The sequence below is a fragment of the Delphinapterus leucas genome, chromosome 16, assembly GCF_059928025.1.
Source record: "Delphinapterus leucas isolate spDelLeu-1000000601 "Yukka" chromosome 16, BTC_Dleu_Yukka2, whole genome shotgun sequence".
NCBI classification, from domain to species: Eukaryota; Metazoa; Chordata; class Mammalia; order Artiodactyla; family Monodontidae; genus Delphinapterus; species Delphinapterus leucas.
Genome location: NC_143144.1, coordinates 13,072,881 through 13,087,691, shown reverse-complemented (window position 1 = coordinate 13,087,691; position 14,811 = coordinate 13,072,881). Strand labels below are relative to the sequence as shown.

The following is a 14,811-nucleotide window of genomic DNA, read 5'->3' as shown; positions in this document are numbered from 1 at the left end:
AACTAGGGGAGCCCATAGTATAACTCCCAGTTGAGGTCAAACGCCTGAGAACTAAGGGGCTGCTGGTATAACTCTCAGAGTCTGAAGACCAAGAACCAGGAGCTCTGATGTCTGAGAGCAGGAGAAGATGGACATCCCAGCTCAAAAAGAAACAATGTGCCCTTCAACTGTCTTTTTGTTCCATTTGGGCCCCAAAAGACTGGATGATGCCCACGTTGGTGAGGGTGGATCTCTTTACTCAAGTCTAGTGAATCAAATGCTAATGCTTCCAGAAACACCCTCCAAGATACATCTAGAAATAATGTTTTAGCAGCTACCTAGGCATCCTTTCAGCCACTCAAGTTGACATGTAAAATTAACCATCACTGAGACACTCAATGAGCACTCTGTTAACATCATTGTCATTCTAAGAACAGTGTATATGCCCAAGGCAGAGCTCTGTGACAAGTGACATCAGAGACAGCACACTGTGGGAGAAAAAGATTTCACTCAGATAGTCCAGCCAAGTCACTAAACAAATATTGATAAGTAAGCAAAAATAACAAGCTCTGCAGAGAAAGAAGGAATCACCATGAGGGTAGGTACAAAATATTATCTAAAGTATTTTTTTTTAATTACAAGACATACAAAGAAAGAGGAAAATTCCACATATAGTGGAAAAATAGCAGAACTAGAAAGAATGGAAACCGCTTGAGAGAGGATGCAGATACTGGACTTAGCAGACCTCAAAACAGCTATTATAAATATGTTCAAAAAACCACCAAGCCTAAGGAAGTAAATATTGGTATGAAGACACCTCGTCACATAGAGAGTAAGAATAAAGAGAGAGAACAAAATTAAAATTCTAGATTTGAAATTTATAATAACTGCAACAGAAATTCACTGGAAGGGCTCTAAAGTAGATTGAAGCTTACAGGAAGAAGAATTAGTAAACCTGATGATAGATCAATCAACAAAATGCAATCTAAAGAACAGAGAGAAAAGAGAATGAACAAAAGCCTCAGGTAAATGAAGGACACTGTTAACTACATTAACATTCATAATGGGAGTACCAGAAGAAGAGAAAAAGAGCAAGGCGCAGAAAAAGTATTCAATTAAATGATGGCAAAAATCTTGCAAACGTAAAAAAAAATATTAATCTGCAAATTCAACAAGATAAACTCCAAATGGGTAAACACAGAGATCCACGCCAAGAAGCAGCAGGTAAAAAATACTTAAAAAACAAATACAAAACTTCATAAGCATCAAGAGAAATTCAACTATTAACATACAAGGAACTCCAATAAGATTAACACCTGACTTCTCATCAGAAACAACAAAGTCCATCCAGGAAGTGGGATGACATATTCAGTGTGCTGGGGTAAAAAAATCTGCCAACCAAAATAGCAGAAATATTGAAAACTGAAGATGAAATAAATCCACAGATTAAAAAACTAAAAGAAAGCAAAAACAAAAAACCAAACAAGAACCCACTGCTACTAGACCAGCCTTACAAGAAATAAATTCTTCAGACTGTAAGCAAGTGATCCTAGTCACTGGTTCAAATCCACAATGTTGTAGGTAAAAGTAATTACGTAATTTTAAAGGACGGTATAAAGGCAAATTTCTTCCCCTAACAATTTTACCAAGGCAGTGAATAAGTCAGCATGTATGTAATTGTATTGTAGTGCTGGGCCTGTAGCATATAAAAATGTAACATATTTGACGATAAAGCAAAATGAGGCAGAGGGACAAAGCCATGTTGGAGTAAGGAAATGACCCTGGATGGTAATGTGAATCCACAGGAACAAATGAAGCAGAAATGGTGAACAAGCAAGTTAATGTAACAGACCATAAATACATACTTGCTATCCATTCTTGTCTCAGTCCCTTTAAGAAACTTCAAATTATATAAAGTAATAAGTACAACAATGTATTGTTGGGATTTAAGCATATTCAGATGTACTATGTACAGAAGTAATAACACAAAAAGAGAAAAGAAAATATAGAGCTATACATGAGTAACATTTCTATACCTCACTGGAGGTAAGGTAGTATAAACCTGAAGTCATTCTGAAAAGGTAAGAATTTATTAAGTAAATCCTACAGCAACCACTAGGAAAATAATTTTTTAAGTAAAATTATCATTAAAGGAATCAACATGCTATACTAAAATATACCCACTTGATGAAAAAGAAGGCAGTAATAAAAAGAACACAGGCTCAAAAAGGCACATGTAAACACCAAAAAGTAAAACGGCAGGTGTAAATCCAACTATATGAATAATAACAAATTTGGAATGCACTGAAAAATCCAGTAAAAAGACAGCAATTGTCAGGTTGAATAAAATGTGAGAATCCAAACACATGCTGTCTACAAGAGATACTCTTTATATTCAAAGCTACAAATAGATCGAAAATTTTAAAAACAAAAAAACATATAACAAGTATACAACATCTATAAGGCTAGAGTGGCTATGCTAATACCAGACAAAATACACTTTACCAAAAAAGATAAGATGTTACTAGAGATAAGTAGGAGCACTATATAATGATAAAAAGTTAACAGATAAAGGAGACATAAATCTAAGCACATATATGCTGCTAACAACACAGTCTCAAAATGCATGAAGTGCATACAGAATTGAAAGGTGAAACACACACATCAACAATAATAATTAGAGAGTTTAAATCCCACTTTCAGTAATGCATAAAATAACTGGGCAGAATATGAAGAAAAAACAAACAAACAAAAAAGAAGGCACGAATAGCACTATAAAGCAACCAGATCTAACATTCATAAATACAAAACTCCACCCCAAAGTCGCAGAATACACATTCTTCAAAAGTACACATGAAACATTCCCCAGAATAGATGTAAAAAGATTCTGCCAGCATGATGGAAGGAAATTACAAATCAATAATACAAAGGAATTTTGAAAATTCACAAATAGGAGCAAATTAAATAACACATCCCTACATAAAAGAGTCAAAAAAGCAGTAAACAAGGGAAATTAGAAAAATACTTTGAGATGAGTAAAAATGAAGACAAAACATACCAAGATTATGAGACACATGTAAACCAGTACTTATAGGGCAATTTATACCTGCAAATAACACTATTGAAGGAGAATGATCTCAAATCAATAACATAACCCTCTACCTTAGAAAAACAGGGGGAGGAAAAAGCAATACAAACTCAAGGCAAGCAGAAGGAGGGAAATGAGATTAGAGTAAAAATTAATGAAACAGAGAGTAGAAAGAAAATAGATAATTCTTTGAAAGGATTAACAGAACTGACAAATCCCTAGTTAGATTGACAGAGAAGATTCAAATTACTAATTACAGATGAAAGATGGTATATACACTAGGGATATAATACACTAACATTACAAAATTGTAATATTTTATACATTACAAAACCAAAAATAATTGTAAAGAAATGTTATGAACAATTATATGCCAACAAATTAGATAACTTTAATGAAAGGCAAACATTCCTGAAATTAGGAAAAAATACAGAAAGTGACTCAAGAATAAACAGAAAAATTTGGAAAAACCTATAACAAGTAAAAATACTGAATTAGTCATTTTAAAACTTCCCATAAAAGGGCTCAGGTTCAGATGGTTTCACTGGTGAATTTTACCAAACACTTAGAAAATAATTAATATTGATTATTCAAAAAAATGGAAAAGATCACTTCCTAACTCATTCTATGAGCCCAATATTACCCTGGTACCAAAATCAAACATCAGAAGATAAAACTACAGATCAATATCCAAGAATACTAAGATCAACATATTATGAGTATTGAAGACCCACAAATCCTCAACAAAACACTATCAAATTTTATCCAGTAACGTATAAAAAGGATTATAAAGGATGACCACGTGGAACTTACCCCTCTAAAGCAAGGTAGGTTTATCATTTGAAAACAGTAAATGAGTGGCAACTCTGTGCTCTCCTAACTCACTCCACCTGGAGGGTGACTTCTCTGCACTCTCCCTGTGCCTCACTCCAGCTCATGGGTATCTTCCAGAAAGGAACGTCCACACTAGTCTTGTACCCTGACTGCTGCAACTGCTACAATCTTAGAGACACCTCTAACATCACCTGGCTCTGGTGGCTAGCAAGGCTTATACCTGTGGTCCCACAGAATTATATATCTGCACTCTTTAAAAGGTACTGCCTGAGGGTCTGGCCTCCAATCAGCCGCAATCTAGATTCTGAGTGAGATCCTCTGCTTTGGGACACTGATAGGTCTTGGAACACCCTCACATATTGGGAGCCACTAAAAATAAATTAGGCTGTTTAGACAATAGGAAAGTTTTAAAGGACAACCAAGAGCTAGGGCAGAGTTGAAGAGTAAAACATATCTCTTACATGAGACTACTCCTTCAAGAGAGGAGAGAGGCTATTTTATCTAATGCATAGAAACCAACACAGATCACAAGGATTCAACCCCAAAGAGGATATAATGTTTGTAAATATTTATGCACGCAACACAGCAGCACCTAAATATAAAGGAAATATTAAGAGACCTAAAGAGAGAAACTGATGGCAATACAATAAGAGTAGGGATAATATCCCACTTTTGTCAATGGATAATCCAGACAGAAAATCCATATGGAAACACTGGACTTAATCAACATATCAGACCAGGTTAATTAATAGATATACACAAAACATTCCACCCCAAAGCAACAGAATACACATTCTTCTCAAATGTACAAGGAACATTCTCCAGGATAGATGTGTTAGCCCACAAAATATGTCTTAACAAATTCAAGAAGACTGAAATCATATCAAGCATCTTTTCCAACCACAATGATATAGAATGAAAAAAACCAATTACAAGAAGAAAGTTGGAAAGTTCACATATATTTGGAGACCAAACAAAATGCCAGTGAACACCAATGAGTCAAAGAAGAATTCAAAGGAGAAAAAAAACTTTCAAAGGAGAAAAAAAACTATCTTGAGACAAATGAAAATGTAAACACAACAGACCAAAACTCACAGGATGAAGTGAAAGCAGTTTTAAGCAGGAAATTCATAATGACAATGCTTACATCAAGAAATAAGAAAACTCTCAAATAAACAACCTAACTTTCCAACTCAAAGAACTAGAAAAAGAGGGAGAAATGAAGCCCAAATTAGTAGAAGAGGAAATAACAAAGACTAAAGCAGATAAAAATGAAATAGGGAATAAAATTACAGTAGAAAAGATCAATGAAACTAAGAGTTGGTTCTTTGAAAAGATAAACAAAATTGAGAAACCTTTAGACAGTCTCACGGTGAGAAAAAGAAGACTCAAATAAATAATACCAAAAACAAAAAAGAAGATGTTACAAGTGACACCTCAGAAATACAAAGGGTAAGAGACTACTATAAAAAACTATACCACAATAAATTTCACAACTAGAAGGAATAAATTCCTAGAAATATACAACCTACCAACACTGAATCAGGGAGAAATTAAAAATCTTAACAGGCCAATTACTAGTAAGAAGTTTGAATCAATAATCAAAAAAACTCCCAGCAAACAAAAGCCTAGGACCAGACAGCTTCACTGGTGTATTCTAACAAACACTTAAAGAATTATTACCAATCTTTCTCAAACTCTTCCAAAAAATTAATAGGGAGGGACACTTCCAAATTCATTTTAGAAGGCCAGCGTGACCCTGTTACTAAAACTTGACAAAGACACTGAAAGAAAAGAAAATTACAAGCTAATATCCCTGATGAAGACAGACACAAAAATTCTCAACAAAATATTAGCAAATCAAATTCAACAATCCAATAGAGGCAGCATACACCACGATGAAGTGGAATTTATTCCAGGAATGAAAGGATGAGTCAACATCTGGAAATCAATGTGATATACATCATATTAGGAAAGGATAAAAATCAATGATCATCTCAATAAATGGAAAAAAAAAAGCATCTGACAAAATTCAACACTCATTCGTGATCAAAACTCTCAACAAAGTGGGTAGTGAGGAAATGTACCTCAACATAATACAGGCCATGTATGACAGGACCACTGCTAAAATCATACTCAATGGTAAAAAGCGGAAAGATTTTTCTGTAAGATCAGGAACAAGACAAGGATGCCCATTCTTGACACTTCTATTCAACATGGTATTGGAAGTCCTAGTCAGAGGACGTAGGCAAGAAAATGTAATAAAAGCCATCCAGGGACTTCCCCACCAGAGAAGATAAGACTCCGTGCTCCCAAGGCAGGCGGCCTGGGTTCAGTCCCTGGTCAGGGAACTACATCTCACATGCATTCCACAACTAAGAGTTTGCATGTCACAACTACAGAGCCCGCGTGCTACAACTAAGGAGCTGGCAAGCTGCAACTAAGGAGCCTGCCTGCCACAACTAAGACCTGGTACAACCAAATTAATTAATTAAAAAAAGAAGCCATCGAAATCAGGAAGGAAGAAGTAAACTGTCATTATTTACAGATAACATGATATTACACATAGAAAACACCAAAGACTCCATCAAAAAACTTTTAGAACTAATAAATGAATTCAGTAAAGTTGGAGGATACAAAATCAACATACAAAAATCTGTTTTTTCTATAGATTAATACAAACTATCAGAAAGAGAAAGTAAGAAAACAATCCCATTTAAAACTGCATCAAAGAGAATGAAATACCTAAAAATAAATTTAACCAAGTAGATAAAAGACCTGCATATTGAAAACTATAAGACACTGATAAAAGAAACTGAAGAAGACACAAATAAACGGAAAGTTATTCCATGCTCATGGACTGAGAGAATTATATTATTAATATGTTCATATGACCCAATGTAATCTACAGATTCAAAGCAATCCCTATCAAAATTTCAACAGCATTTTTCAAAGAAGTAGAACAAACAATCCTAAAATTTGTATGGACCCACAAAAGACTAATAGCCAAAGCAATCTTGAGAACAAAGAAGAAAGCTGGAAGTATCACACTTCCTGATTTCAATCTATACTACAAAGCTATAATAATCAAACAGCATGGTACTGGCATAAAAACAGACATAGATCAATGGAACAGAACGGAGAGCCCCCAAATAAACCCATGCATACATAATCAATTAACTTAAGACAAAGGATCCAAGAATATACAACATGGAGAGGACAGTCTCTTCCATAAATGGTGTTGGGAAAACTGTATAGCCACATGCAAAACTAACTCAAAATGAATTAAAGATGGGAACATAAAACATAAAACTCCTAGAAGAAAACATAGGCAGTAATAAGCTCCTTGATAGTGGTCTTGGCAATGATTTTTTTTTTTTTTGGATTTGAAACCAAAAGCAAAGTCAACAAAAGCACAATAAACACGTGGGACTACATCAAACTTCAAAGCTTTAGCACATAAAAGGAAACCATCAACAAAATGAAAAAAGCAACCTACTGATAGGAGAAAATATTTACAACTATGTATCTGATAAAGGGTTAATATCTAAAATACATAGAGAACTCATACAATAACAAAAAAAAAAATCTGATTTAAAAATGAGCAGAGGATATGAATAGACATTTTTCCAAAGAAGACATGCAGATGGCCACAGAGTACATGAAAAGATGCTCTACATCCTTAATCATCAGGGAAATGTAAATCAAAACACTACTTTTTTAAAAATTAAAATATATTTGACATATAACTTTATAAATTTAAGGTGTACAACGTTACCTTGACAAATTTATAAGCTATACTGTGACTGCCACTGTAGCAATAATTAGCACAACTATCATGTTACATAATTATCATTTCTTTTTAGTAGTTAGAAGAATTAAGTTCTAGTCTCTTTAAGTTCTAGTCTCTTAGCAAATTTGATGATTATAATACCATACTGTTGCCTCTATTCACTATACTGTTCATTAGCTCTCTAAGGCTTATTTACTGATTACAAGTTGGTACCCTTAAATAGCATGTCCTATTTCCTCATCTTTCATCCTCTGGTAACCACCACGTCACTCTCTTGTTTTTAAGAGTTAGGCTTTTTCAGACTCCACATATAAGTAATATCATATAGTAACCTGTCTTTCTCTATCTGACTTATCTCACTTAGCATAATGTGTTCAAAGCCCATCCGTATTGCAAATGGCAGGATGACCGCCTTTTCTTGTGGCTAGATAATATTCCACTGTGTATACATATTGTACACATCACATCTTTTTTATCCATTCATCTGTTGATGGGCACTAAGATTGTTTCCATACCCTGGCTACTGTGAATAATGCTGCAATAAACATCAGAATGCATATATCTCTTCAATATCCTGTTTTCATTTTGGGGGGGTATACAACCGAGAAGCATAAATACTGGGTCATATTCTAGTTCTATTTCTAATTTTTTGCAGAACCTGCATACTGTTTTCCAAACTGGCTGAACCAATTTACATCTTAACCAATGGTGTACAAGGGTTCGCTTTTCTCCACAGCCTTGCCAACACATCTTAACTCTTGTTTTCTTGATGCTAACCATTCTAACTGGTGTGATGTGATATCTCATTGTGGTTTTGATGTGCATTTCCCTAATGATTAGTGATGTTGAGCATCTTTTCACATACCTGTGGCCATTAACAACACTACTTCTATAAACTCATTAAGACACATTATTTTTTTCACACTACACTCAGCTCTTACAGTATAGCAGGTACTCAAAAATTATTTAAGTCAAAAAATGGCCAATAACAACAGGAATGCAGAGCAATGGAGGTAGTAAGGCAGGCAACTGAAATTGCTTTGAGAATCATAGAGTAACCAAGAAAAACAAGAGTAAAGATGAGATGGGCAAAAACTGGACTACTGACAAATTTAAGAATGATGAATATTCAAAAAGTGAATCAAAAGGAGAACATTTTTTGTAACAGTGGTATCTGGAGGTGTGATTCAAAATATCAGTATTTTAAGTCACTTATAAGGATTAGACTCTCTAATGTGATATTCTTCAAAAAACATTTTAAAGTTGTCAACCTCTGGACTAATAAATTCCCTGATGTTCATTTGTTCAGTACACATTAACTCACCTGGGAAGCTCTGTCTTGGGAATTCTTCCTCCAGTATCCATGGCTCCTCTCCTTGCTCCAGCCTGAAGATCACCTCTGGTTTGGTAACACAATACCCTGTCAAAATGAAATAATTTAGGACTTGGACCGGGTGGCCTAGACTTCAGGGCCTCTGGAAGAGGAGGAAGCTTCTAGAGCTGGTCAATGAAAGTACCACTGAACATTTCCTTGGAGAAGTAAATACAAATGTCTTCCTGGTGCCCAAAAGTGACCAATAAACATTGACTCCTGACTTCCAATCTTAAATATCATTAAACTCTACAGAATGTCCATGTGTTTCTTAGTTAAAAGCATTTTTTTCCATTATAAATTTGTGGCCAGGATGAGGGTCTGATTTAAGATTCTCAGGCATTTATTACTACTTGATGCCTTAGTCAGTTCGGGCTGTTATAACAGAATACCACAGACCAGGAGGCTTAAACAACAGAAATTTATTTCTCACAGTCTGGAGGCTGAGAAGTCTGAGGTCAAGGTGCCAGCATGGTCAGAATCTGGTGAGGCCTCTCTTCCCGGTTTGCAGATAGCTATCTTTTTGCTGTGTCCTCACATGGTGGAGAACGCAGAAAGATCCCTTTTCTCCTCCTGTTTTTGTAAGTGCATTAATCCCACCATGAGGATCTAATAATTTAATCTAACCCTAATTGAGGATTAGGGTTTAAAAGAAAATTTTTAAATGACATTTAGAATTACATAATAAACAGACCTTACCCACTGAGACAAGGTTACTGTAGTTCTCCAGCATCACATCTCTGTAAAGGGACCTCTGAGTTGGGTCCAGGTGCTGCCACTCCTCTTGGGTGAAGCCCACAGTCACATCCGTAAATGATACCGATCCCTGGAATTTCTGTTCAATCTGAAATGTTCAGAATTAAGGTGACATGGAAGAAGATGTATGGAAACAAATCCTTACCATGATTACTGTTTACAGATTACCAAATTGGTTTGCAGAATGTTTCTTTTGCTTTATACTCTGGGAGAGGAAGAGAAATCATAGTAGAAATATTCTGCCATTGCATTAATTATCAAGCCCGCACAATGGATCTGGAACTATGCTAGTCCTTGGAAATACTAAGATTACTAAAAATCATCCTGTATTCAAGAAGCATATAATCTGGTAAGAAAACTTGCAGTAATATGTTACAAGCACTATTGTTAAAGTACACACATAATATATTAAATGAGAAGCAAAACTAGTTCTATTTTGAGCTTCACTGAGGAAGAACAGCTGTTGGATAAAGAGTAACACTGTGTTCTTCATGAACACAAGGCCAGGGCACAGGCAAAGGCAGCGGCCCTCTAACATCTTCAGGAAATGAGCAAAAAGGCAAACAGCAGAGGAAGAGTTGAGATAAGAAAAAGGGCCATGGATGTATTCAAGGAACAGATTACAGAGTAACTTCAGACCAATAGTCTCCAAAGTATGTGATAACTTTCCACGTTAAATAATATTTTTGAACACTAGAGAAGTTTATATTTATAAATTATAGAAATAAACTAACAATAAATTTATTATGAACTTTAGCTCTATTCTTAGACTTAAAATGTAAAAAAAGTCTAATATTTTATTTCACTACAATACATATTCTAGGTTCCAATCCTTCAATTCAGAGACAATAATTAGGATGTGTAGAAAATAAGACAGGAAAGATTTTGGACCTACTGAACTTGAAATGTCTGTAGAACATATAAGAGAAGATATTCAATTGTATTGTTTTTGATATCATCCAGAATTCATGCCTCTACTTGAGGGATCACTGCTGCAGAGAAAGAGGAGTCAAAGAAGAGATTCAAGGATATACTGAAAGTATGTGACCAGGTTTTTATATCAGAACCAATTCTCTTTTTTAAAAAAGGGAAGGGAAAGCTAAAGGACAAAACAACACCATTTACATAAACTACTAAAGTAGAAACTGGGATGCAAATAGAGCATTGATAAAAGGAGATAGAGGGCTTCCCTGGTGGCACAGTGGTTGAGAGTCCGCCTGCCGATGCAGGGGACATGGGTCATGCCCCGATCCGGGAAGATCCCACTTGCCGCAGGGCGGTTAGGCCCGTGAGCCATGGCTGCTGAGCCTGCGCGTCCAGAACCTGTGCTCTGCAACGGGAGAGGCCACAACAGTGAGAGGCCCGCGTACTGCAAAAAAAAAAAAAAGGAGATAGACAGCAACAGAATGTGATCAGCAATTCACGGACAGAAAAGGAAATGTTTTCTCAGGTTATATGCATGAACAGCTGTACAGATACTAGAGTCACAAAGCAAGCCAGCAATATTAGAAGAAAATAGATTGGGCACTGTACTTTAGCAAGATATGTCTCAACTATAATAAATCTGAAGCATAATACTGGAGATGTAGAATGAAAATAAGGACTTGGTAGACATTAATAGTTTAGTAGTGTCTGAAGTCATCAAGAATGAATCAGAAGGCTCTCAGAAAATTAAGAGTGAAAATAAAAAAGATTGGAAGCTGAGGAAAAATCACTTTTTAACTAGCTTACAGAAAAAGAACAGGTCATGAAGGCCACGACGGAATTTTCTGAAAGGTAGAATTACAAGAAAAAATAGTTTTTAAACCTAAGAGATGATGATATGACCAACTCAGTAAATACAGAAAAGCAGGATTAAAAAAAAAAAAAAACCTCTTGGCAAACTAGAAATAGAAAGGAATTTTCTCAATGTGATAAAGGATTTTTACAAATACCTCCAGCAAGTATCACACTTAATGGTAAAATATGGAGTGTCCCACTTAAAATTAGGAGCAAGATAAAGACACCTACTATCTCCAATTTTATTCAACATTTTTCTGAAGTTCTTTGAGTAATATAGTATAACAATCAAGTACACAGAAAATCCAAATAAAAGTATCCAAAATAAAAGTTTTAGAAATTAGATACAAGTTCAGTATAGCAAATTTCAGAAAATTAAATTTTTTAAAGGTACAACTCACAATAGCAAGAAAAATACGAAAATCTTTACAAAAAATAAAATGAAGGAAAATAAGACCGAAATAAATGGAGGAATGTAACAAATTCGTGGATAGGCAGGCTCAATATTATAAAATATATTATAAAATATATCAATTCTCTCCATGCTGATGTACAAATTCATAGCAATTTCAAACAAAATCCCAGACAAGCTAATTGTGAAATATGTGAAAATCGACAAAACAATCTTGAAAAAAAAGCCAGAAAGAGTATCATTTATCATGTATAATTATCAATATACCATAATTAAAACAGTATGATACCAGCATAAGAATTTTCATATCAACAGAATGGAAGAAGAGGCCAAAAACAGACCCACACGTATATGTCACTTGATTTATGACAAGAGTAACAGAAGGACAATCATTTCAATAAATGATGCTCGTTTAGTTACTGATATAAAGAACATTTATTACTACCTTAAGTGTAAAGAGAAATGTATTTTAGACGGTATATAGATCTAAACTTGAAAAGTAAAACAATAAAAATTTTAGAAAATGCCATAAGAAATACCTTCATGACCTCAGAATAGGCAAAGATTTCTTAAACGGGACACAAATTATATAATAATACTATAATATTAAGAACCTACCCTTATCAAAAGACAGAAAGAGAATAAAAATTCAACACACAGAGTGGGAGAAGGCATTTGGAATACATATACCTGACAAAGAAGTCCTATCCCTAATAAAGACATTTTATAAATTAATGAGGGGGAAAAAAGGCAAGTCATCTTGGTAACTAAACTGACAGCAAACCCTTCAACAGAAACTATGAAAATGAGAAGACACTGCGTAAAAATTTGAATAGGCCATTTGCAAATAAGAAAACAAAATGGAATGTCAATTTAAGCAGCTAGGAAAAATGTCACTAGAAAATTCCAAATCCAGCAAAAATATTCTTCTGATATGAATATATTTTCCACATAAGGGTTGAAAAAGTTATCAACAGTACACACAGACAAGAAATACTACAGTTATGGAAAATGATACCTGATGGAAGCACAAAGCTTCGGGAAGTAATAAATAAAACTGAAAATGGACTTTAAAGCAACAAGTAACATCTTCTGGAATCTGTGACAAACACAAAAGTAAAATACAGCAAAACACTAGTAAAAGGATACTTAAACTGTTTTAAGATTCTTGTATTGTCTGTCGAGTGGTAAAAGCACATAGGCAAAAATAAGAAAACTGTAGAGGAAAAGCTCAATTCCTCTGTTTTACTCTCCTCAGGTCACCAAATTTGTGGGAGTTTTTCCCACTCCAAGGAATTAACTCAACTCTGACACTATAGCATCAGATCCCAGGCTCAGTCCCACAACACCACTCCCACTTCAGACACGAACTGAAAATGCAGATTGTCACGTGTACATCTCACCAATGGATATAAATCAAGGTTCCCACGTCCTCCTCTTTTGGTTCAATAATTTGATAGAGTGGCTCACAGAAGACAGAAAAATGATTTACTTACTAGATTAATGGTTTATTATAAAAGGATACAACTCAGGAACACCCAGAAGGAAGAGATACACAAAGCAAGAATGGGTAAAAGGATACAGAACTTCCATGCCCTCTCAGAGCTCGCCACCCTCATGTTCAACAACCTGGAAGCTCTCTGAATCCCATAAATTCAAAGATTTTAATGGAGGTTTCATTATATAGTCATGATTGATTAAAGCACAGGTCATTAGCAACTAATTCAGCCTCCAGCCCCTCACCCCTCCTCAGAGAGTTCCAACCCTCTAATCACATGGTTAGTGTTCCTGGTACCCGTATCTCATTCTTAGAGGCATTCCAAAAGTCACCTCATTAACACAAACTCAGGTGTGGTTGAAAGCAGCTTGTTATGAACAGCAAAAGACACCAATTCTACCTTAATTTCTCTGAAGCTACTTCAGGAACTGGGAACAAAAACTAAATATTATAACAACAGATGCCCTTACAGCTCTTAGGGATATTATTAGAGTTTTAGGAGCTAAGTTAAGGAATCCTGGAGGAACACCCAAATAAATATTCATTACATATAACAACATCACAAACACAAACTGTAACATCTAGAGTAAAAACTAAAAAAATACAAAATTTTATAACTAAAAAGCTACTAGATATAAAAAGAAAAAAATCCTCTCCAAAGGAGAATGGGTAAGTAAATTGTAGTATTTTCATGTAGTGGAACACTATGCAGTAATACAAGGAATAAACTACAGGCAGCAACATGGGTGAATCTAACATATATTGAATGAAAAAAGCCTTATATAAAAGTGTACACACTAATTCTATACATCTAAGTTTCAATAACAGGCAACATTAACAAATAATGATAGAACAGTGCCACATAAGGGAAGGGAAGTTGTTAAAGATTGGAAAGGAACCTGAAGGGGTGATGGAAATATTAAATATCTTGAGCTAGTTGGTAGTTACTAGGACATATATGTGTTGTTGTTGTTATTTTTTAAAAAGCAGTATACAGGGCTTCCCTGGTGGCGCAGTGGTTGAGAGTCCCCCTGCCGATGCAGGGGACACGGGTTCGTGACCCGGAAACATCCCACATGCCGCGGAGCAGCTGGGCCCGTGAGCCATGGCCGCTGAGTCTGCGCGTCCGGAGCCTGTGCTCTGCAACGGGAGAGGCCACAGCAGAGAGAGGCCCGCGTACCGCAAAAAAAAAAAAAAAAAAATCAGTATACAGTTACAATGAATGCACCTTACACACTTTACTGAATCATGACATAGCAAAAAACAAAACCAAAAAAATCAGAATGCAAACGAGGAGGAA

General features: G+C 35.2%; 1 protein-coding gene across 1 annotated transcript in view; it reads right to left on the bottom strand.

The window, feature by feature from the left end:
- Nucleotides 1–14,811, bottom strand: part of LOC111163992 (uncharacterized) — a 48,869-nt gene that overhangs the window by 22,792 nt on the left and 11,266 nt on the right. Inside the window, exons 3-4 of the mRNA XM_022553246.3 lie at nucleotides 9,766–9,910; nucleotides 9,019–9,114 (exon numbers count right to left, since the gene is read on the bottom strand). Of these exons, the coding sequence (XP_022408954.3) occupies nucleotides 9,019–9,114; nucleotides 9,766–9,910 (241 nt within the window). The remainder of the gene's footprint in view (nucleotides 1–9,018; nucleotides 9,115–9,765; nucleotides 9,911–14,811) is intronic.